Source organism: Pseudophryne corroboree, chromosome 8 (assembly GCF_028390025.1).
Source record: "Pseudophryne corroboree isolate aPseCor3 chromosome 8, aPseCor3.hap2, whole genome shotgun sequence".
NCBI classification, from domain to species: domain Eukaryota; kingdom Metazoa; phylum Chordata; class Amphibia; order Anura; family Myobatrachidae; genus Pseudophryne; species Pseudophryne corroboree.
This window is the reverse complement of record NC_086451.1, coordinates 240,926,318-240,950,384: the sequence shown is the minus strand read 5'-3', so window position 1 is coordinate 240,950,384 and position 24,067 is coordinate 240,926,318. Positions and strand designations below refer to the sequence as shown.

At 46.4% G+C, this 24,067-nt stretch overlaps 1 protein-coding gene and 1 long non-coding RNA gene across 4 annotated transcripts in view; one reads left to right on the top strand and one right to left on the bottom strand.

The window, feature by feature from the left end:
- The window catches only part of LOC134948876 (uncharacterized), a 38,252-nt gene extending 36,302 nt beyond the window's left edge, over positions 1-1,950 (bottom strand). The window contains exon 1 of the long non-coding RNA XR_010183052.1: positions 1,709-1,950. This is a non-coding gene — a long non-coding RNA (uncharacterized LOC134948876). The remainder of the gene's footprint in view (positions 1-1,708) is intronic.
- A 2,004-nt stretch (positions 1,951-3,954) lies between these two features.
- MED12 (mediator complex subunit 12) overlaps positions 3,955-24,067 on the top strand; it is a 272,752-nt gene continuing 252,639 nt past the window's right edge. For 2 of the 3 annotated variants that reach the window (XM_063937138.1, XM_063937137.1), the window contains exon 1: positions 3,955-4,225. In XM_063937138.1, coding sequence (XP_063793208.1) covers positions 4,127-4,225 — 99 coding nt within the window. In that variant the 5' untranslated portion in view covers positions 3,955-4,126. The remainder of the gene's footprint in view (positions 4,226-24,067) is intronic. The other variant, XM_063937136.1, reaches the window with a different exon arrangement.

Below are 24,067 nucleotides of genomic sequence, written 5' to 3'. Positions count from 1 at the left end.
ATCAGTGTTTAGATACTCCCGAGAACTGTGATTGGTGGATGGCCAGCGCCTTCCACCAATCGACACTTGTATCACCCAGCAGTGGAGCCGCAGCGTGACCACGGACACCGATAGCTCCTGGGCTGGCAGTGAAATAGTGTATAGCTCGGCGATAGCTAGCGACCGGGAGCAAGCAAGAGAAAGCTGGCCGCTCCAGTTGTGGCAGGGAAGCATTCTTTTCCTGCCAATGGGCTGCGGCCATTGAATGCAGAGCACACAGGGTTGCGGGAGCCGGAGGAGCAATAAGCGGAGCACACGGGGGCAAGAGGCGGCCGATCGGGGTGTATGTGGAAGGTGTGCCCACAGGGCAAATGCGCTGTGGGCAATGCACCTTCTACACACACAGGTACGGCCATGATTTCAGCAGGTGTAAAACAAATGGGTGAGATGCAAACATATAGACTTTCCCACACCCTCCAACATTTTACACTCAAAACCCGGTACAAAATTAAGAAAGGGGGCATGGCCAAGGGGTAAAGGGGGCGTGAAAACGGTCCCTTTCCTATACTTTTAATGGAAATTTAGGGAGTAAAAAAAATCGGTACAAAGCCCTTTTTGTCCAGTACGGACCATAAAAAAAATAAAAGTAAAAAATACTGTACCTTCCAAAAAGGTACAGTTCGAGGGACTAATGTGGCCATTAAACAACAGTATTTACTGACCTGTCCAATCAATATCACGTTCTATGCAACTGGGATAATAGATCATTGTTTTCAGCCCAATCAGCAATTTCAGGTTTGTTTGTTTTCATTTTTTTTACTGTGCCAAATTGGCAAGTGCCATCCCTTTAAACTGCCATTTCAGGGATCTGAACACATAGAACATGAGGCATATTTATACTGCAAATTAATTAAAATGTATGCTGAAAAAGTCTATTGCTGTCTGAGTGGAATTATACAGAATGTATTAGCTTACTCTCTCATAGCTGATCAGGCAAACACAACCCATACCCTCCAACATTTTACACAAAAAAAAAAAAAGCACACATTAGGAAAAGGGGCGTGACCATGGGTAAAGGGTGTGTGACCACAGCCCCTTTCCTTTACTTCCAGTGGAAATTTAGTGAGTACAAAAAAAAAAATCGGTACAAAGCCCTTTTTGGCCGGTACAGACCATAAAAAAAAAAAAAAAAACCACAACCACACACACACACACACACACACACACACACACACACACAAACGGTACTCTACCAGCCAAAAAGGTAGAATTGGAGGGTATGACATCCAAGAGTTCAAAGAGAAAATCTGCTAAATCATACCATTATGCACCAGCTCAGTAAAAAGCATTCTATGACAAAACCTTTGGCTACCCACTTGTGGAACTTCAAGCCTATGAGATAATAGCCTAAGAGAAGGACAAGTAAGCAGAAACAAAACACGTGACCTTTTACAGGACAGGATGTTACAATGGTGGCTGGCATATTGTATTTTGTAACAGATGCCCTACAATGTTATAGACCATTTTCAAAGTACTATAGGCTATCAAAGGCAAAGGTTGTGGCTATAACCCTTTATAAAACTAAAAGCAAGGTACAGATCATTAATACACACTTTTACAGCAGACAAAAAAAAAAGAAAAAGCATAATTCAACATCATTTAAATTCTGATGTCACTCACAACCTGCAGCCTTATATTTGTATCATTATAGGTAAACCACTGGGCACACCTGCAGTGACCAAAGCACTGGCCAAGAGAACTCTCCCACCCATCCTCACAGTTCGTCTCTTTCTTTTATTTCTGCAACGGCAGCAGATGGTCAAACTTAATAGTCCCAGGAGAGCGCTGCAGCCACATAAAGCATGATAGAGGGTAGAATCCATCAACAGCTCAGTGCCGGCATCCTTATCTGGACAGCACAATCGGGGAAGCCTCAGTGATGCCATAACCTGGAACAACACAGGAAACATGCCGTGTGGCAGTGTATATAACCTAATGACAGCAGGTGTTGCTCAGCTCCTACTAATTTCATTCCACTATTGACCAATGACTAATACTAAAAAGTATATAGTACCATGGTACCTTAATTAACACTAAAGTGTATCTAATGTAGTGATACACCAATCACTAACACAACGCAGGCTATGTCCACTGACATTTGTAGGAAGCTTGCAGGAGAGAAAAGGAGTGCAGGAAATAATTATTGCATAATTTCTCAAAGTCCTCTACGATACATAAAGACTAATGCTGGCCATACAATTGTGCGATGCCCTGCGACGCGACATCGCGAGGCATCGCTCCGGCAGTTCAGGTGCGATGAAATCGCACCTGAACTGCCAAAGTGATTACCATGCGATCATGAGATAGATCGCATAGTAATCACGTGATGGGCACGTCACTGCTGAGTGGGAGCGGCCCCTGGCCGCTCCCGGCGAGTGCCCATCGCACATCGCAGTGCGATATATCTCATGTGGGTTTAAAACCACATGCGATCGCATTGCGATGCGAGAAATATTATGTGCAGCACATAATATCTTGAGACGCGATATTCGACCGGCGTGCCCTCGCATCGCATCTCAAGGTGCCTAAAATGTGCATACAATCCTTCGATTTCTCTCACAGATGTGGTCGAAATCGAAGGATAGCACCGATTATCTCATAAGTGTATGGGCACCTTAACAAATCTGGAAAAAAAACCCATTGAATAAGCAGGTATCCTAAGGGGTATTACACTGCACAATACACCACTAATACCCCTTTCACACCGCACAAATAACCCGGTATTGACCTGGCATATTGCTGGGTCGATATGGGTCAGCGTGCGCTGTGAAAGCGCCATAGCCGACATCCAGAGTCCCCTGACCCGGCAATTCAACCCGGGAATAAAGTGTTATTCCCGGGTTGAATACCGAGTCAATGGCAGCGTAAACGGGTTTGGGACCCGTTCACTACAACAAGGAGTGGTGGCACGGAGATAATCTCATCTCCCACTGCCGACCCTGCCCCCCGCCGCTATGGCAACCCACCCGGCATATTGCCGGGCCGGGGAAGCCAGCAGAAGCGTCCAATGCCGGATCCCACCCGGTAAGGACCCGTTTCCAATTCCTGGGTGGGATCCGGTATTGGCAGTGTGAAAGGGGTATTACTAATACCGCTTTTATATCTAATGTAAATGTAGGGTCACACCCAAGATTTTGTAGCCAGCAAGACCCCTGATCAGACTGGCAGCAAGACCAGGCTTATTGCTGGGTCGCTGACGTCAATGGTCACATGTGCAGTGCCAGCGCTATCATCTCATAGCGCCACCTCTCTATGTGCAGTAAATGGGACCCAGGTTGCATCGACCCAGCTTACCTGTTTACAAAGCACCACAACCATTCTAAAACAAACCATGCAAAGCTAGTTTCTGGACTCGGGTAAACCCTTTTACACTGAGCCACTGCCAGGTTATCACAGCAAAAACCCGTGCTTTTAACGGCAGTGTAAAAGGGGTATGTTCTTTATTAGTGTTGGAGCCTCTGGTTGAGGTAACCTAGGAGGGCACCGGACCAGGTGCAAGTATGCTCTGCTTCTGGACTTTCCTCTTAATATATGATTGCCATCACCTGTGCCGAAACACCTTTTCCATTAACCTGTTCAAACCAGGTGCCAGCAATCACAGATTAAGAGAAAAGTCCAGAATCAGAGCATTGTGTCCCTCCTGGAGAGGGTCATGTTGGGAGGTATGGGTATATGATTTAAGTTTAGAACATGGGGCATTGGGGCCCCCTGGGCTTTAGCGTAACCAAACTGCCTCAGAATACTATATAACATCGTTTGAGAAATAAAATGTGCAAACGTTCTCTATTGAACTGAAAACGAACATTGATATAGAGTCACATATACGCACTTTTCAAAGTTTAAAACAGCCCAATAATGGCTGACTGCAGTTAGACAAAGTACCGTTAGATGATATGTACACACTGTATTCCTACTGGTCGGAGACAAGGAGAGGCCACACTGCCAAGACTAAAGATGGTGGCTTCAGAGTCGCTGCTCTCACATACAGCGACGTAAGCAGCGCGCTCCCTACCACAGCGGGGTTCGGTCACGGCCAGTTGTTTCCTTTATACGTCATCTGGTGCGCGGCCCCTGTAAGGGAAGGAAGATGGCGGCCTTCGGTATACTCAGCTACGAACACCGGCCGCTAAAAAGACCACGACTCGGCCCGCCAGACGTATACCCGCAGGACGCCAAGCAGAAGGAGGCAAGTGCAGGGTCACTGCAAGCCCAGCGCTGAGGGGAGGAGGGTTCTGCTTCTGCAAGGGAGAGGCCAGTGCTGACTGCATGTATGGGGAGAGGGCTGTGACATAAGGGACAATACACATTCACTGCTGGGGCTGCAGGCAGGGGACAAAGTAGGCGATGGCTGAGGGTGCGGCTATTATAGGGAAACAAGGATTCGGGCATGAGACTAAAGTGAAGGGAAGAGGATCAGTCAGAGGAGGACAATGGAACTGAGATACATGCATGCCACCCAATACTGAATCCACAGATCAGAGGGGTCTTAAGATGGGGTCAGGTGACTGCTGTGGTTATGATGCCCTGATTTTTTAGTTATGAATTTGGGGTCTTGTGAAATTAGTTGGGTATAAATGAGAGAATAGTACGTGGAAGCTGAATGTCGGATAGAATGGGAGTTGTCCAAGGAGAGGAGTAAGAGGTTTTTGCAGCAGGTAAGGACAAGTGGAGTATGCTGGGGAATGGATCAGGTAAGGATGAGCGGAAGAGCAGGTTAAGGGTAGGCTTACCATATAGTCCCTTTAAACTGTGACACATGAATTGCATAGGTTCTGTGGATGGCTGAAATCATGCCGACATTTCACCTGGTCTTAATCCGCTAGAGAACATGTGTGATTCATGAGTGTCCCGGTTTAAAGGGGTAGTATGGTAAGTCTAGATAAGGGGCAAGTAAGGATGAGAGAAGGCGTAGGAGTGTGTTGGATTGAGGGGAAAGAAGAGATGAGAGGAGTAAAGTGCTGGGATCCAGCAGTCACTAGGGATGGGAAAGCTGGCGTGTGCTGGGCAGTTTGTACAGTATGAGGAGCAGAAGTGTGCTGACGTAGTGGCCAGTAAGGATGAGAGGAGTATGCTGGATTGATGGACCAGTAAGGATGAAAGGAGGTGGATTGTGCTGGGTTGAGGGGCCAGTCAGAACTAGAGCAGGACCCAACATAAGATAGATTTAAGAGCAAGCTAGGACACAGGAGAAGTGTGCGGGTATGATGTGCCAATAAGGATGACAGGAGTAGTGTGCTATGTTGAGAGACCAGTAAGGACAAGAGGAGTGGGAGTGTGCTGAGCCGTAAGGACGAGAGGCGGAGGAGTATGCTGGGTTGAGGGACCAGTAAGAAGAGAGGAGGATTAGTGTGCTGGGATAAGAGGACAGTAAGGACAAAAGGAGACGTAGGAGTGTGCTGAGTCAAAAGAACGATAAGGGCGAGAGGAGGAGAATGCTGGCTTCAGGTGCCAGTAAGCACGAGAGAAGAATTAATGTGCTGGGTTGTTGGGTCCCATCATCCCAGCACATTAATTCTTCTCTCGTGCTTACTGGCACCTGAAGGATGAAGGGAAAGGTGTCATGTTCTGGGCAGGTAAGAACAAGACAGGGAAGAGTATGCTCCATTTAGGTTAAGGGGCCTGTAAGTATTAGAGGAGGATTGTGCTGTTAGAAGGGAAAGTAAGGACTGTGGAGGACATTGTACTGTGGAGAGGGACCTGTTAAGTGTTACAACAGATGTTTGGTAAAGGAAACAGACCTAAACAGGCCAAACACTTTACGATTATCTTTTGGCAAGAAAATCTGGTAATGACAAATGACAATCAACTATTGCCAACAAAAGCCAGAAAACAGACAAAAAACAGTAATTCATATTAGTTACATCAAACTGACTTGTGCTGTTTTATTATTTTTTTTCACATTAAATAATCCAAATGAGTAATGAGGCTTTTTCATGGGCCTTAGCTGTCTGTCTGTTGGAACTCTGTCTGCCAATGCTGTTATAAAGTCAGCTTCAGTGGAATGACTTTAAACCACAACACTTGGTGATCATGTCCTGTCTTAACATGGGTGGTAATTGTTTTCCCAAAATTAATAGAAGGTCAAAAGATTGATTTGTTTGGTTTGTATTTAAAAAAACAACAACTAAAAAAAACCTGTGAATTTAATGTCAGAATAACTTGTCATCCTCTGCCCAAACATAATCTTTCCACTTGGCTGTGTATATGTCAGGCCTGGCCAACCTCTGGCTCTCCAGATGTTGTGAAACTACACATCCCAGCATGCCTTGCCACAGTTTTAGCATTCCCTAATAGCAAAACTGTGGCAAAGCATGAGGGGACTTGTCGTTTTACAACAGCTGGAGAGCCACAGGTTGGCCAGGCCTGGTATATGTGGTTTATTTGGTGAGCAACTGGTTTAGCTTATGACTACAAAGAGATTGCTGATTTAGATCTCCCTTTAGATCTCCCAAGCAACAACTGGTCTTTAGCAGTCTCATTCAAACTCATAACTACTGACTCAAATATAATAGAATGATATGGCAAGTGTACATGGGGGAATACAATCCAATTTCAGTGTAATGTCTTTCAGATTTACTGGGAATTGAGCTATTTGGAAAGCTCTCCTAACATTCATCCTCTCTATACAGAATTTTCTTCATATTGAGGGTCAACTCAGATGTTGTATGCATACTGCTTGCCTCATTCCCATTCTACATAGAGTTCCCCCTAGGACGTGGGCAGGGCGCATGGGTGACTGGACAGTGCGTTGGAACTCGCATGAAAGGGGGCGGGATGGCCAGGGAGGGGGGGCCCCCCCTTCCCCCACGACTCAACTAATGGGGGCGTGCCCAGAACCTATGGAGTTGCTGGGCTTCCCCCAAGCTCTCCATTTAATGTAAATAGATGCTGTGCATGTGCGCACAGTATCTATTCACACAGTGGCAGCGAGCAGGCTGTTTTGGCATGGTGCATTTTGCCCTTTAAAAATCATGCAGGGTGCAGCGCCCTTCTAAAGCAGCCTAGCATAAACCCTACTACAGATGTGTTCTCATACTTCTAGCCTCAATACACAATGCACCATGAGATGTCTGGCTTGAATGAACCGTCAGTTCCCGAGCAGGTCTGCTAACATACGGCAACTTTTTTTGTCGAAAATGCGTCCTATTCCCATCGCTATGCTATTAAGACGCACATGCATACTCTGCTGATTAAAATGATTTGCAACTGCCTATAAGTCTGTGGCTGTATGCATATGAAATGCTATGTTACAGTGTTTTCCAGGTAAGCGATGTGAATAATATGCATTTTCATAGAAAAAATGCAGAAAAAGACACCCAGCATTAGTAAACGTGCTTACAACTAGGCGTGACTAGAAGGGCTGTTTAATGTGACTGCAACACGGGTGTAGAAGGACACATCTGTATATGTACCAGATACGTGCAAAAGTGTACCAACGAGCTCCAATATAGACTTTCCATTTCAATCTTATGCTGTGTGCCTACAGTGCTGCTATCTACCTCCGCCCAGTCCTCCAATTCCTGTTGTCTCTTCACTTTCAACTGCATCCTCTGCCCCCCTCCCTCCTTGCCTTACCTCTTCACTTTCTGCCTATGACTTTGCCACCCACTGCATATCCATAATTGAATACTATTGTTACTACCACATCCCATCAGACCCCTTCTTTTCTAGCCTGTCTGTCTCCAATCCTCCCTATCCATTTTACCAACTCTGACTTCCTTCTCCCCAGTATCTGGAGATCGTCATGGTCCTAATCTGTGGAGTAAAGATAGATCGGAGTGTCATCAGCAAAGAGATAATATTGGAGGCTGAAAGACCTGATGAGTTCACCTAAAGAGGATGTATGCAGGGAGAATAAGAGAGGACCAAAAACAGAAACGTGGGGGACAGTGAAGTCAGGAGAGTATCTAGAAAAAGAATAGTCAGATAGGTAGGAGGACAGCCGAAAGAGGGCAGTAACTTACAGACTGAGGAAGTTAAGGATTTGCAAACGGAGAGGGTGGTCCACAATGTCAAAAGCAGCATAGCACAGTGTCTCTTGGATTTGGCAGTAATGAGAATACACTCAAGGGATGGTATTCAATTAAACGTTCTATTGAATAGCACCAGGAGTGAGTGCCCAGAGTTATTCAGTTTGTCACAGATTTTTTGCTCGCACCTTCCAGGTGCGAGCAAAAAAGTGCATTCTGAAATTTAACAAAAAAAGTGCCATGGTGTGAGTTGTGGGCTTACCACCCACGCTAGCAGCATCGCACCTGGCACGCAAGTCGGAGAATGCTCTTTACAGCGACAAAATGGTATTGTTTAGGAGCTGTGTCCTGCATCTCCCGACTTAAGTGCAGTTCGCGATGTGGTCCTTGATCAACCATATATAGAGCGGGATGTACTAAAGGGAAAATGCTACGAAAACCCTGAAAAACTACCTTTTTCATACTTGGGCACATTTCCCATATGCACTAAGCCCCTCAATCACAAGGTTCGATGTGGTGGGTAACACCATCCTTTAGAAGCCTATGGGCTTCTTTCCACATTCTGCCTGAGAGGCTGAAACCCGGAAGTGCTGTGATCACAAAGGACAGCTCTTTTCGGGAAAGCTGTCCTTTGCGTTACTAATTGCATATTTAGGTACATGTGCGATTAGTATAGGTGCAGTAATTGGTTGGATGTACCGGATCGCGGATGCCGTGCTTGGTGCATTCCACCCTAACAATCCAAAGTTGTTAGTATTTGATGTGATTTTATTTTACATCTTTCGATAAAACCATTTTTTTTATGGCTCATCAATCCTATTCTATCTGAATGTGCCCCAAGTCCTCCTTTGTCTTTGTTGTTTGACTATGCATCTAGTGTTCCCGCCAGGAACAGAGCAAGGTGCAGGGGCAATATGTTGCACGCGCCTTCAAAAAGTCAACCCCCTTCAAGGCACTAATTGGAGTGTGACCAGCACTTGCGTAGTCCTGGGCTTCACTTAAACTCTCACTTTAATGTGAATAGATGCCGCACAGCATTTATTCACGCGGTGGCAGGCTCTTCTAGCAGGGGGGCGTTAAAAGAGCAGATCACATTTTGTCCTTTAACCACTTAACTGACTATTTATTTTGCCAAAAACCGCTGCAAAATTGTCAGGGTTTTTTACGAGTGAATTACATGAATTTAGGTGAAGAACATGAATTTAACCCTATCCCAAATGATTTTAGTTTAAAAAAAGGAAAGCAAATTTATTTGTGTGATTTTTTTTTTTTTTTTTTTTTTTCTTTACATTTTTTCCCCAAACCTCGAAACATCGACCGGGAACATCGCGGCTTTCATTTTGAAAGCCACGTCCAGGTATACAGGGGAGGTCTGGGGGGCTTAATTTACACTTCCCCAACGGCTGCTATTGTCTGCAGCTGCTGGAGGTGGGTCCTGCCTTGCTGACCGATCAGCAGTGATCGGCAGCACGGCAGACACAGGGGGAGAGTGCGGGGAGGCAGAGGGACCTTCCAGTCCCTCTGACAGCAGCAGCGGAGGGAAGTTTCTCTTCCCTGCCGCTGCTAACACTGTTTATCTGACTGGTCGCATCCTGTGCGACCAGGTCAGATAGAGCACTTGCAGGCATGGTCGCATCTGATGTGACCATGCCAGGAAAGTGGTTAAAAATGGGCAGGACACGGTGCCCTGCTAAAACAGCTTAGCATGAACACTTTACATCCGAATATATGTAGCTAGATTCAACAGTTTATAACATACTTAGTACATCCGGATATAGAGGAAATTGAAAATGAGAATAACAAAATGTTAAACATTAGTCCTACTTATTACTTAATTAAATTAATAAAAACACACACAAAGGTTAAGTATTAGCACTGGGCACCACTGGCATTAAACATTTTGAATACATTTTTTTTTTTTTTTTTGTATAATAATTTTTTTTGAGAAGTCACGTCACAGCTTTATAAAAAAAAAGTGTTTTTTTTTGTTTGTCTAAACCAGTCAACCTTGCCGAGTGCTTATTCCCACCGCTATTAAATAGCATGTTTGAATGAATTCCTCCCCCAAAATGTTGCTGTGTGTTCTTGGTTTTCCAATAGGAAATGATTGCATCAGGGAAAAGTCCTGTCATGCAACTTAGTTGCTTGAACAGTTGCTCTGTAAACAGTTTGGCCCCATAAGTAGAAGGCCAGGTATAGTTGCAGCCATTCAGACTTCCAACTGAGATGCACTTTGTACCTAATTTAAGATTACAAGTAGATAGACGCAATTTACTGTCCTGCCAGTTTTGATTCTACTAAATATTCACACATAAAGTGAGATAATTAACCATTTTGGCAAAGTTACATTGGACAGCAATGTCTATATAAACAAATATGCAGTGGGGATGGTGTAATGGTTGGCTTTTCTACCTCACAGCACTGAAGTATTGGTATCAATTCCTACCATGGCCCTAACTGTGTGGGGTTTGTATATGCTGCATGTTCATTTGTGTGTTTCCTCCGGGTACTCCGTTTTTCTCTGACGTCCTAGTGGATGCTGGGACTCCGTAAGGACCATGGGGAATAGCGGCTCCGCAGGAGACAGGGCACAAGAATAAAAGCTTTAGGATCAGGTGGTGTGCACTGGCTCCTCCCCCTATGACCCTCCTCCAAGCCTCAGTTAGATTTTTGTGCCCGAACGAGAAGGGTGCAGGCTAGGTGGCTCTCCTGAGCTGCTTAGAATAAAAGTGTATTTTAGGTTTTTTATTTTCAGTGAGTCCTGCTGGCAACAGGCTCACTGCATCGTGGGACTAAGGGGAGAAGAAACGGACTCACCTGCGTGCAGAGTGGATTGGGTTTCTTAGGCTACTGGACATTAGCTCCAGAGGGACGATCACAGTTTCAGCCTGGATGGGTCCCGGAGCCGCGCCGCCGGCCCCCTTACAGAGCCAGAAGAGCGAAGAGGTCCGGTGAAATCGGCGGCAGAAGACGATCCTGTCTTCAGACTAAGGTAGCGCACAGCTACAATCTCAACCCTTTTTGAACCTTAATTCTTTGTAAGGATATTCATATGCCTATCCCAAGCATGTTTAAATTGCTCTACAGTCTTAGCCTCTACCACCTCTGATGAGAGGCTATTCCACTTATCCACTACCCTTTCTGTGAAATAATTTTTCCTCAAATTTCCCCTGAACCTGCCTCCCTCCAGTTTCAGTGTATGTTCTCGAGTTCTAATACTCCTCTTCCTATGAAGAATGTTACCCTCCTGAACTTTAAAACCTTTGGTATATTTGAAAGTTTCTATCATGTCTCCCCTTTCCCTTCTCTCCTTCATACTATACATGTTAAGATCTTTTAGCCTTTCCGGGTAAGTTTTGTGATGTAGGCCATGCACCATTTTAGTTGCCCTTCTTTGTACACTCTCTAATGTATTTATATCCTTCTGGAGATATGGTCTCCAGAACTGGACACAGTATTCCAGATGACCTATACAGTGGCATTATTACTTCTCTTTTCCTGCTACTGATTCCTCTCCCTATGCAACCAAGCATCTGACTTGCCTTTCTCATTGTTTTGTTGCATTGCTTTCCTGCCTTTAAGTCACTTGAAATAGTGACTCCTAAATCCTTTTCCTCCTCAGTAGTTTCCATTATAATACCGTTGATACTATATTTAGCCTTTGGGTTTTTGAGACCCAAGTGCATGATTTTGCATTTTTTTTAGCATTAAACTGTAGTTGCCATGTTCTTGACCATTTTTCAAGCCTAGCTAGGTCATCATCAATCATTTGTTTTACCCCTCCTGGTGTGTGTACCCTGTTGCATATCTTTGTATCATCTGCAAAAAGGCATACTTTCCCTTCAATACCATTTGCAATGTCACCAACAAAGATATTAAAGAGAACTGGTCTGAGTACAGATCCCTGGGGTACTCCTCTGGTAACATTTCCCTCCATAGATTGCACTCCATTTACTACAACTGTCTGTTTCCTATCCTGCAACCAGGTTCTTATCCATTTAACTATTTTATAATCCACCCCCACGCTTTCAAGTTTATTTAGCAGTCTGCGATGTGGGACAGTGTCAAATGCCTTACTAAAGTCTAGATATGCTACATCTACAGCTTCCCCTTGATCTATTATTTTCATCACAGAGTCAAAAAAGTCAATAAGATTTGTTTGGCATGATCTCCCACCAGTGCTGTTTTGGATCCTGTAAGTTGTTTGATTTAAGATATTCCACAACTCTTTATGTTAGTAGTTTTTCCATTACTTTCCCTACTACTGATGTAAGGCTTACTGGTCTGTAGTTACTTGCTTCTTCCTTGTATTAAATACAATGAGAGCATACATCAATAATAATAGTTAACCAGTGAATAATAGAATATTTAAACTATAAAGTGCAAAGACCTAATATTCAGTGTTACGTCAAGTCATCTGCAGATAACATGTAATCTGTCTAAACTAGAGATGAGCGGGTTCGGATTTACTCAGTTCTCAAAACGGCATCTTATTGGCTCACGGATGTCTCGTGTTTTGGATAGCCAATAAGATGCCATTTAGAGAACCGAGTAAAACCCGAACCCGCTCATCTCTAGTCTAAACATAACCTACTCAGTGGTCAATCTCTAGTTTAATTTTATCAATTCAGAAACAAAAACAGATAGGAAGAAGAAAAAGAAAAAATTCAAGGGAGGTAAGGGGAAAATAACAAATGAACAGATGATTAAACGGGAGAATGGGTTTGGACGGATGTGGATCATCAAATCGACAGTGTCTAGGTCGACAATGTTTAGGTCGACAGTCACTAGGTCGACAGGGTTTGAAGGTCGACAGGGTTTCTAGGTCGACATGTACTAGGCCGACAGGTCAAAAGGTCGACATGAGTTTTTTCTTTTTTTCTTTTTGTGTGTCGTTTTCTGCGTACAGTGACCGGGAAGCCGAATCAGTGCACCGTGTCCCCTCGCATGGCTCGCTTCGCTCGCAGATTACCATTCCAATCGTAGTCCACGTGGATCGTTATGTATGAAAAAGTAAAAAAAAAAGAAAAAAATTTGAGAAACTCATGTCGACCTGGAGACTGTCGACCTAGACCGTGTCGATCTTCAGACCGGATCCCGTTTGGACATAGATAGGGATATCAACAGGGTATGGGTAAGGAGCGTGTGAGATACCATGGGGACCAGATATTATGAAACTAAGCCACTGTGTTATTCTGTAAGGTGGTGATATATTCCAATATCAGTAATATAGTTAATCTTCGCCACTAGTGCTGTCAGGGAAGGTGCTTTTTGGTCTTTCCAGTGTTTAGCTATCAGGGACTTAGCCGCCATACAAAAGTGCATAATGAGCCTGTTCTGGGCAGGTCGAAGATAGGGACATGAAGCAAAGCTGTTGCTGGAGAAAGAAAAATACTATGCCCAAAAGATAGGGAGCGCGTTAATTGCCCAAAGTTCTAGAAGGGCCGAACAGAAGCACAGGTCCACCATATGTGGAAAAGGTACCCTCCTCCCCACAAAATCTCCTGCATTGATTCGAGTTCGCGGGCAAGATAGTGAAGTTTGGACGAAACTAGGTACCACCGGATACAAACTTTATAACAGGTTTCCCTAATCGCCGCGCTAAGAGAATCCTTAGCAATACACATTCTAATTTCTTCCCACTGATCGTCCACTAAAGGTTGAATGAGGTCTGTTTCCCAGGCTAATTCGTGGGGTGCACGAGGGGGAGGATCAGGAGCTAAAATGGAGTTGTAGATTATCGAGATGTTCCCCCTTCCTGCCATTTGAGAGTAGGCACATACGTTTAAAGGAAGTAGGCAACCTCAAAGAAGAAGATTTAAGTTGGGAGCTGAGGAAACTAGAAGTTGTGTGCTTTTTTGCTTTATTTAGCTGGGCAAAAACTACAATTATCTGGCAGAAGATCTGCTAGATCTGGCTGGTTGGAATGAAAATCTGGTAATGGATATGGGAGCAAATGACAATTGACCATTTGATCCCAAACACTAGAAAACAGACAACAAACGGTCATTCATACAAATTGCTTAAATAGCGAACAGGTTTTGTTCATTTTCCAGTGTTTGTTAACAAATGGTTTATTGTCATTTACTCTTATCTATTACCAGATTTTCATTTCAACCAGCCAGATAATTGTATAATGTATAGCCCAGATTTACAAACCTGAATCAAGCCCATAGATTGTAAGCTCCACAGGGGCAGGAACTAATGCGCATGGCCTAAATATCTGGTAATAAATGTGGCTTAAGGTTTTTGAAGTCTAAAGCTCACCAAAGTTCATTGCCTTAATCACGTGGCGACTCATGCTCAGTAATAGAGCTTACTGGCATCCGTTCAGTTTTCTGCACTGAACTTTAATTGTCTGTTGGAGAATAGTGGGGGGGAGACGCAGTAGCCACCTGGAGAGAAAGCTGACATGAAGTGCCGATACTTAGCATGTGATTAATAGACTGAGAACCGTGCAAATAATGTTTCTAAAGTTTTACATCTGTCACCTACAGTTTGCACACATTTGTCAAAACTTGCCTCTATTTTCTCTGACGTCCTAAGTGGATGCTGGGACTCTGTAAGGACCATGGGGAATAGCGGCTCCGCAGGAGACTGGGCACAACTAAAGAAAGCTTTAGGACTACCTGGTGTGCACTGGCTCCTCCCACTATGACCCTCCTCCAGACCTCAGTTAGAATCTTGTGCCCGGCTGAGCTGGATGCACACTAGGGGCTCTCCTGAGCTCCTAGAAAAGAAAGTATATTTTAGGTTTTTTATTTTCAGTGAGATCTGCTGGCAACAGACTCACTGCTACGAGGGACTAAGGGGAGAAGAAGCGAACCTACCTGACTGGAGATAGTTTGGGCTTCTTAGGCTACTGGACACTATTAGCTCCAGAGGGATCGAACACAGGACCCGACCTCGATCGTTCGGTCCCGGAGCCGCGCCGCCGTCCCCCTTACATAGCCAGAAGCATGAAGATGGTCCTGGAAATCGGCGGCAGAAGACTTCGGTCTTCAACAAGGTAGCGCACAGCACTGCAGCTGTGCACCATTGCTCCTCATGCACACCTCACACTCCGGTCACTGATGGGTGCAGGGCGCTGGGGGGGGGGGGGGGGGGGGCGGCGGCGCCCTGAGCAGCAATATTCATACCTTGGCTGGCAAAAAAATCACAATATATAGTCCCAGAGGCTATATATGTGATAAATACCCCTGCCAGAATCCATAAAAAAAGCGGGAGAAAAGTCAGCCGAAAAAGGGGCGGGGCTATCTCCCTCAGCACACTGGCGCCATTTTCTCTTCACAGTGCAGCTGGAAGACAGCTCCCCAGGCTCTCCCCTGTAGTTTTCAAGCTCAAAGGGTTAAAAAGAGAGGGGGGGCACTAAATTTAGGCGCAATATTGTGTATACAAGCTATTGGGAAAAAATCACTCAGTTATAGTGTTAATCCCTGCATTATATATAGCTCTGGTGTGTGCTGGCATACTCTCTCTCTGTCTCCCCAAAGGACTTTGTGGGGTCCTGTCCTCAGTCAGAGCATTCCCTGTGTGTGCGCGGTGTGTCGGTACGGCTGTGTCGACATGTTTGAGGAGGAAGGTTATGTGGAGGCGGAGCAGATGCCGATAAATGTGATGTCGCCCCCTGGGGGGCCGACACCAGAGTGGATGGATAGGTGGAAGGTATTAACCGACAGTGTCAACTCCTTACATAAAAGGCTGGATGACGTAACAGCTGTGGGACAGACGGCTTCTCAGCCCGCGCCTGCCCAGGCGTCTCAAAGGCCATCCGGGGCTCAAAAACGCCCGCTACCTCAGATGGCAGACACAGATGTCGACACGGAGTATGACTCCAGTGTCGACGAGGTTGAGACATATACACAATCCACTAGGAACATCCGTTGCATGATCTCGGCTATGAAAAATGTGTTACACATTTCTGACATTAACCCAGGTACCACAAAAAAAAAAAAAGGGGTTTTATGTTTGGGGAGAAAAAGCAGACCGTGTTTTGTTCCCCCATCAGATGAGTGAATGAAGTGTGTGAAGAAGCGTGGGTTCCCCCGATAAGAAACTGGTAATTTCTAAAAAGTTACTGATGGCGTACCCTTTCCCGCCAGAGGATAGGTCACGTTGGGAGATATCCCCTAGGGTGGATAAGGCGCTCACACGTTTGTCAAAAAAGGTGGCACTGCCGTCTTAGAATACGGCCACTTTGAAGGAGCCTGCTGATAAAAAGCAGGAGGCTATCCTGAAGTCTGTATATACACACTCAGGTACTATACTGAGACCTGCAATTGCCTCAGCATGACTAGTGCTGCTGCAGCGTGGTCTATTACCCTGTCAGGACAGGGATACTATTTGCTAACCATAGAGCATATTAAAGACGTCGTTGTCACAACTGAGGGCCTGAGCTGACGGGAGGCAGCCTCAGTTGTAGGGGCTGAGATGTACCGGAACCTGGGAGGTTGTATCAGACCCCTGGACATGTAAGTAACATGAATAATAACTGCCCGAAGGCGTGACCACGACAACTTGGATAAAAGTCAATGATGTTTATTATGACAACTCCGCAACACAGCAGCAGTAAAAGAAAACGTAAAAGTCAGCAAAGAATAAATACAGTTCCTGGGTACTACAGGATGGCAGGAGCCACAGGGCACTGGTAGTGTGAGATAGTTCTTATGATCTTCTAGATGGAAAGTCCTTACCAGGCCCGACTGTAGCAATGGAGATAACCCAGGATTGTGCCAGCTGGTGTTCCAGGAAAAGCTGGGTTGCTGAAGATAAAACAGCTGCTGTGGATACTGGCTGGAACCAGACTGTTGTTAGCACGGAGTGGATACTGGCTGGAACCAGTTAAATAATAAATGAACTTGGGAGCGATGAAATATGAACTTAAATGTAGAACTTGAGAGCGGAGAAATAATAATACCGGTGGAGAGTGGTAAAGTGTAGAAAGGACACCGGCCCTTTAAGGGAAGCTGTACTCTGCTGGAAGCTGAGCTGGAAGCAGGTAATGTTGTAGCTGGAAACAGATGAATCCACAATGGATTGGAGAGTCAGGCTACACCGCAGGTGGAATGCTGGTGCGGGTCTCTATGGTGGAAGTCTTGAGACAGGAGCTGGAACCTGGAAGACAATCACAGGAGAGAGACAAACAGGAACTAGGTTTGACAACCAAAGCACTGACGCCTTCCTTGCTCAGGCACAGTGTATTTATACCTGCAGCAAGGAAGGGATTGGCTAGGCAATTATGCAGATTATCAATACTGAGAACAGATTGGTGGAAATGATCAGCTGACCGAATCCAAGATGGCTGCGCCCATGCAGACACTTGGATGGAAGTTTGGTTTGTAATCCATGTGGTAATGAAAACAGTAATGGCGGCGCCGGCCACCGGAGACAGGAGGCGCCAGGCTGACAGATGCACATCCAACCACACGGACACAGCGGAGGCCGCGGCTGACTTAATCGCCACTCGGACACACTGCATGCAGAAGTTCAGGGACAGCGGCGGAGGCCGCGGGAGACGCCATGCCAGGTGTAATATGGCGTTTACTGTGACAGCGTCCCAGAGTGACAGGAGAGGATACAGGAATGTACACATCAGGATAACAGATGGAATCCGGTCCTGGAGCGCTGAGCCAGCCTTAGGAGGCATCTGATGGGTAAGAAATGGCGTCCAGATACCCGGATCGTGACAGCACCCCCCCCCTTTAGGAGTGGCCCCAGGACACTTCTTTGGCTTTTGAGGAAACTTGGAATGGAATCTCCGGACCAAGGCAGGAGCATGGACATCAGAAGCATTGGTCCATGAACGTTCCTCAGGACCATAACCTTTCCAGTCAATAAGATATTGTAGTTGACCGTAACGGTGACGTGAGTCCAGGATCTTGGCCACTTCATACTCAACGCCTCGTTGAGTTTGGACTTTCGGAGTTGGAGGAAGTGAGGAATGAAACCGATTCAAGATCAGCGGTTTCAACAGGGAAACATGGAATGTCCTGGGTATTTTTAAGAAGGGAGGCAACTGGAGTCTGTAAGCAACAGGATTGATGACTTGTTCAATCTTGAAAGGACCGATATAGCGAGGTGCAAACTTCATACTGGGAACTCTTAACCTCAAATTCTTCGTGGATAACCATACCCGATCACCCACCTTGAGAGCAGGAACTGCTCGACGCTTCTTATCCGCAAACTTCTTGTACCTGAACGATGCCTTGAGCAGAGCTGATCGTACGCTCTTCCAGATATTGGCAAACTGATGCAAGGTGATATCCACTGCTGGAACAGAAGTTGCTGGAAGCGGTTGGAACTCAGGGACTTTAGGGTGGAATCCAAAGTTAGTGAAGAATGGTGTTGAAGCAGATGAAGAATGATACTGGTTGTTATGACAGAACTCGGCCCAGGGAAGTAATTGAACCCAGTCATCTTGAGAGGAGGACACATAGATGCGGAGGAAGGCCTCCAAGTCCTGATTCACCCTCTCGGTTTGACCATTGGTCTGAGGATGGTAAGCCGTGGAAAACTTTAGCTTGACTTGGAGGACTTGACATAAACTTCGCCAGAATTTGGCTGTGAATTGAACTCCTCGATCTGAGATAATTTCTTCAGGAAGACCGTGGAGTCGGAAGATCTCTTGTATGAATACTTGAGCCAACTTGGAAGCTGACGGAAGACCGGTGAGAGGAATGAAGTGTGCCATCTTGGTGAACCGGTCAACTACCACCCAGATGGTATTGAACTTGTTGCACATGGGTAAGTCTGTAATGAAATCCATCGACAAGTGGGTCCATGGTCGACGGGGAACGGATAGTGGAACCAGTTGCCCCGCAGGCGACTGGCGGGATACTTTATGTTGGGCACACTTTGGGCAAGATGCAATAAACTCCAAGACGTCCTTTTTCAGAGTTGGCCACCAATAGGACCTAGAGATAAACTCCAGGGTTTTTTGGATACCTGTATGTCCGGCAAAACGGGAAGCATGGGCCCAATGCATGAGCTTCTTCCTTAGCATCGGCTTCACAAAACTTTTCCCTGATGGGGGCGTAGAGTCCATCCCTACCGTAGAGAATGCCAACGGATTTATAATAGGATGCTTGTCTGAAGACTCTGACTCATTTTCTTGCTCCCATGAGCGGGAAAGGGCATCGGCCTTGCGATTCTGAGAGCCCGGACAGAACTGGAGTTTAAAGTCGAACCTGGAAAAGAAAAGTGCCCATCTGGCCTGACGAGGGTTGAGACATTGTGTGCCCTTCAGGTATAAAAGGTTCTTGTGGTCTGTAAGTATGGTGATTGAATGAGAAGCTCCCTCCAACAGATACCTCCACTCTTCTAGAGCGAGCTTGATGGCTAGCAACTCCTGGTCGCCAATGGCATAGTTGCGCTCAGCTGGGGAGAACTTCCGGGAGAAGAAACTGCAAGGGTGTAAATGGCCATCTTTAGCCCTCTGAGATAACACCGCTCCTACTCCAACGGAGGAGGCATCCACCTCTAAGATGAAAGGAGAGTCGATGTCAGGCTGTTTCAGAACAGGCGCAGAGATGAACCTTTGTTTTAAAAGATGAAATGCTTGCATGGCTTCTTCAGACCACTTGGACGGGTTAGCACCCTTCTTAGTGAAAGCAGTAATAGGCGCCACAATGGTGGAAAAGTCTCGTATAAACTTTCGGTAATAGTTGGCGAACCCTAAGAACCTCTGGACCCCTTTGAGGGTTAAGGGTACCGGCCAATTTTGGATTGCTTGTAGTTTCTCAGGATCCATCTCTAGTTCCGGACACAATGTACCCTAGAAACGGAATGGACTTGACTTCAAAGACGCATTTTTCTAATTTGCAATAGAGATGATTGACACGGAGACGGGACAGAACCTCTTTAACCCAAAAACGATGTTCCTCTAAATCGTTGGCAAAAATGAGGATATCGTCTAGATAGACCACGACATGACGGTATAGAATGTCTCTGAAGATCTCATTGACAAAATGCTGGAAGACAGCTGGAGCATTGCTCAATCCGAAGGGCATGACGAGGTACTCATAATGTCCGTCACGGGTGTTAAAGGCGGTCTTCCACTCGTCACCCTCACGGATCCGGATGAGATTGTATGCACCTCGCAAGTCCAGCTTTGTAAAGATGGTAGCTCCGCTAACTCTGTCAAAGAGCTCAGTAATCAGGGGTAAAGGATAACGGTTCTTGATGGTAATGTCGTTCAAACCTCTGTAGTCGATGCACGGCCGCAGCCCACCATCTTTCTTTTTTACAAAAAAGAAGCCTGCGCCGGCTGGAGAAGAAGAAGGTCGAATGAACCCCTTTGCTAGGTTCTCTTTAATATATTCCTCCATAGAATGCGTCTCAGGCAGAGACAACGGATAAGTTCGGCCTCGAGGTGGAACCTTCCCTGGAACGAGATCAATCGGACAGTCCCATTCTCTATGAGGAGGAAGGATATCAGCAGAAGCTTTACTGAACACATCCGTGAAATCTTGATATGGAGGAGGTGGAACATCAGACGACCTGGGGGAGGAAGAACAGACAGGCAATACTTTAAACAAACATGTCTCAGCACAGGAGGAACCCCATGCCAGGATTTGCGTAGTCGTCCAATCAATTGTAGGATTGTGAAGACGGAGCCATGGAAGGCCCAGGACCACAGGATGTGTGGCTCTTGGAATCACTAAAAAAGAAATAAGTTCGGAATGAAGAACTCCCACTCTCAGACGAACTGGTAGAGTCCTTAAAGAAATAACTGCATCAAAAATTTTGCTGCCATCCACGGCAGTTAAAGAAATGGACGAAGGAAGTCTCTCGGTGGGTAGGGACCACCGTTTAACATAGGCTTCGGTAATAAAGTTCCCAGCCGCTCCGGAATCAAGGAGGGCAATGACGTTCCGATAACGTTGAGCAACTTGAAGCGAGACTGGGAGATTACAATCTTGAGGAGATGGAGAGGAGATCATTACTCCTAGCCGGCCCTCTCCTTGGCGAGCTAGGATTTGGAGTTTCCCGGACGTTTGGGACAGGCATTAATGGTGTGAGACGGAGCTGCACAATAGAGACAGAGAAACTCGGAGAGACGTCTTCGGCGCTCAGCAGGAGTTAAACGGGAACGGCCAAGTTGCATGGGCTCATCTTTAGATGGTGACAGTTGACGAGGAGGAGGAGCAGAAGATTTTGGAGCAGATGATCTTCCACGCTCAGTTGCTCTCTCTCTGAAACGTAAATCAACTTTCGTGCAGAGTGAGATTAGCTCATCTAACTTAGAAGGTAAGTCTCTGGTAGCTAACTCATCTTTAATATGCTCAGATAAGCCATGCCAGAATGCAGCATACAGGGCCTCGTCGTTCCATGCCAGTTCGGATGCCAGGATCTGGAACTGTATCAGATATTGTCCTACAGTACGTGACCCCTGGCGTAAACGGAGAATCTCGGATGAAGCTGAGGTTACCCGGCCTGGCTCGTCGAAGATGCGCCTGAATGTTGAGACGAATGCAGTGTAAGAAGATAGCAGGGTGTCGGACCTCTCCCATAACGGTGATGCCCAATCAAGGGCTGAGCCACTGAGAAGAGAAATAATGTAGGCAATTTTTGTACGGTCACTGGGAAAATTGCCAGGTTGTAGCTCAAACTGAATCTCACACTGGTTGAGAAATCCCCTGCAGAATCTTGGAGATCCGTCAAATTTTGCTGGCGTTGGAAGATGAAGACGTGGAGCAGAAATGGGTAAGGTGGGTGGGGTTATAGCTGGAGTCACTGTGGTTGACGCACCAGACGCGCCTGATCCACGGAGAGTTGTCTGAATCCCATCCAGCCGAGTAGAGAGATCCTGGAGACAGCGGATGATGTGGCCCTGTGCAGCCTCCTGATGTTCTAGTCGGGCTGCCAGTTCTTGCATCGGCCTGGCCGCTTGATCCTGGTCTCCGGCTGGATTCATTAGGTCAGTGCTTACTGTCACAACTGAGGGCCTGAGCTGACGGGAGGCAGCCTCAGTTGTAGGGGCTGAGATGTACCGGAACCTGGGAGGTTGTATCAGACCCCTGGACATGTAAGTAACATGAATAATAACTGCCCGAAGGCGTGACCACGACAACTTGGATAAAAGTCAATGATGTTTATTATGACAACTCCGCAACACAGCAGCAGTAAAAGAAAACGTAAAAGTCAGCAAAGAATAAATACAGTTCCTGGGTACTACAGGATGGCAGGAGCCACAGGGCACTGGTAGTGTGAGATAGTTCTTATGATCTTCTAGATGGAAAGTCCTTACCAGGCCCGACTGTAGCAATGGAGATAACCCAGGATTGTGCCAGCTGGTGTTCCAGGAAAAGCTGGGTTGCTGAAGATAAAACAGCTGCTGTGGATACTGGCTGGAACCAGACTGTTGTTAGCACGGAGTGGATACTGGCTGGAACCAGTTAAATAATAAATGAACTTGGGAGCGATGAAATATGAACTTAAATGTAGAACTTGAGAGCGGAGAAATAATAATACCGGTGGAGAGTGGTAAAGTGTAGAAAGGACACCGGCCCTTTAAGGGAAGCTGTACTCTGCTGGAAGCTGAGCTGGAAGCAGGTAATGTTGTAGCTGGAAACAGATGAATCCACAATGGATTGGAGAGTCAGGCTACACCGCAGGTGGAATGCTGGTGCGGGTCTCTATGGTGGAAGTCTTGAGACAGGAGCTGGAACCTGGAAGACAATCACAGGAGAGAGACAAACAGGAACTAGGTTTGACAACCAAAGCACTGACGCCTTCCTTGCTCAGGCACAGTGTATTTATACCTGCAGCAAGGAAGGGATTGGCTAGGCAATTATGCAGATTATCAATACTGAGAACAGATTGGTGGAAATGATCAGCTGACAGAATCCAAGATGGCTGCGCCCATGCAGACACTTGGAGGGAAGTTTGGTTTGTAATCCATGTGGTAATGAAAACAGTAATGGCGGCGCCGGCCACCGGAGACAGGAGGCGCCAGGCTGACAGATGCACATCCAACCACGCGGACACAGCGGAGGCCGCGGCTGACGTAATCGCCACTCAGACACTCTGCATGCAGAAGTTCAGGGACGGCGGCGGAGGCCGCGGGAGACGCCATGCCAGGTGTAATATGGCGTTTACTGTGACAGCGTCCCAGAGTGACAGGAGAGGATACAGGAATGTACACATCAGGATAACAGATGGAATCCGGTCCTGGAGCGCTGAGCCAGCCTTAGGAGGCATCTGATGGGTAAGAAATGGCGTCCAGATACCCGGATCGTGACAGTCGTCTTATATATGAGGGATGCACAGAGGGATATTTGCCGGCTGGCATCCAGAATTAATGCAATGTCCATTCTGCCAGGAGGGTATTAGGGACCCGGCAGTGGACAGGCGATGCTGACTTTAGAAGGCACATGAAGATTCTGCCTTATAAGGGTGAGGAATTGTTTGGGGATGGTCTCTGGGACCTCGTATCCACAGCAACTGCTGGGAAGAAAAAAATTTACCTCAAGTTTCCTCACAGCCTAAGAAAGCACCGTATTATCAGGTACAGTCCTTTCGGCTTCAGAAAAGCAAGCGGGTCAAAGGCGCTTCCTTTCTGACAGAGACAAGGGAAGAGGGAAAAAGCTGCACCAGACAGCTAGTTCCCAGGATCAAAAATCTTCCCCCGCTTCCTCTGAGTCCACCGCATGACGCTGGGGCTCCACAGGTGGAGCCAGGTGCGGTGGGGGCGCGTCTCGGGAACTTCAGCGACCAGTGGGCTCGCTCACAGGTGGATCCCTGGGTTCTGCAAGTAGTATCACAGGGATACAAGCTGGAGTTCGAGGCGACTCCCCCTCGTCGTTACCTCAAATCAGCCTTGCCTGCTGCCCTCGAGGAGAGATAGTACTGGCGGCAATTCACAAGCTGTACTTCCAGCAGGTGATAATCAAGGTACCCCTCCTTCAACAAGGCCGGGGTTACTATTCCACAATGTTTGTGGTACCGAAACCAGACGGTTCGGTGAGACCCATTCTAAAATTGAAATCCTTGAACACTTATATACGAAGGTTCAAGTTCAAAATGGAATCGCTCAGGGTGGTTATTGCAAGCCTGGA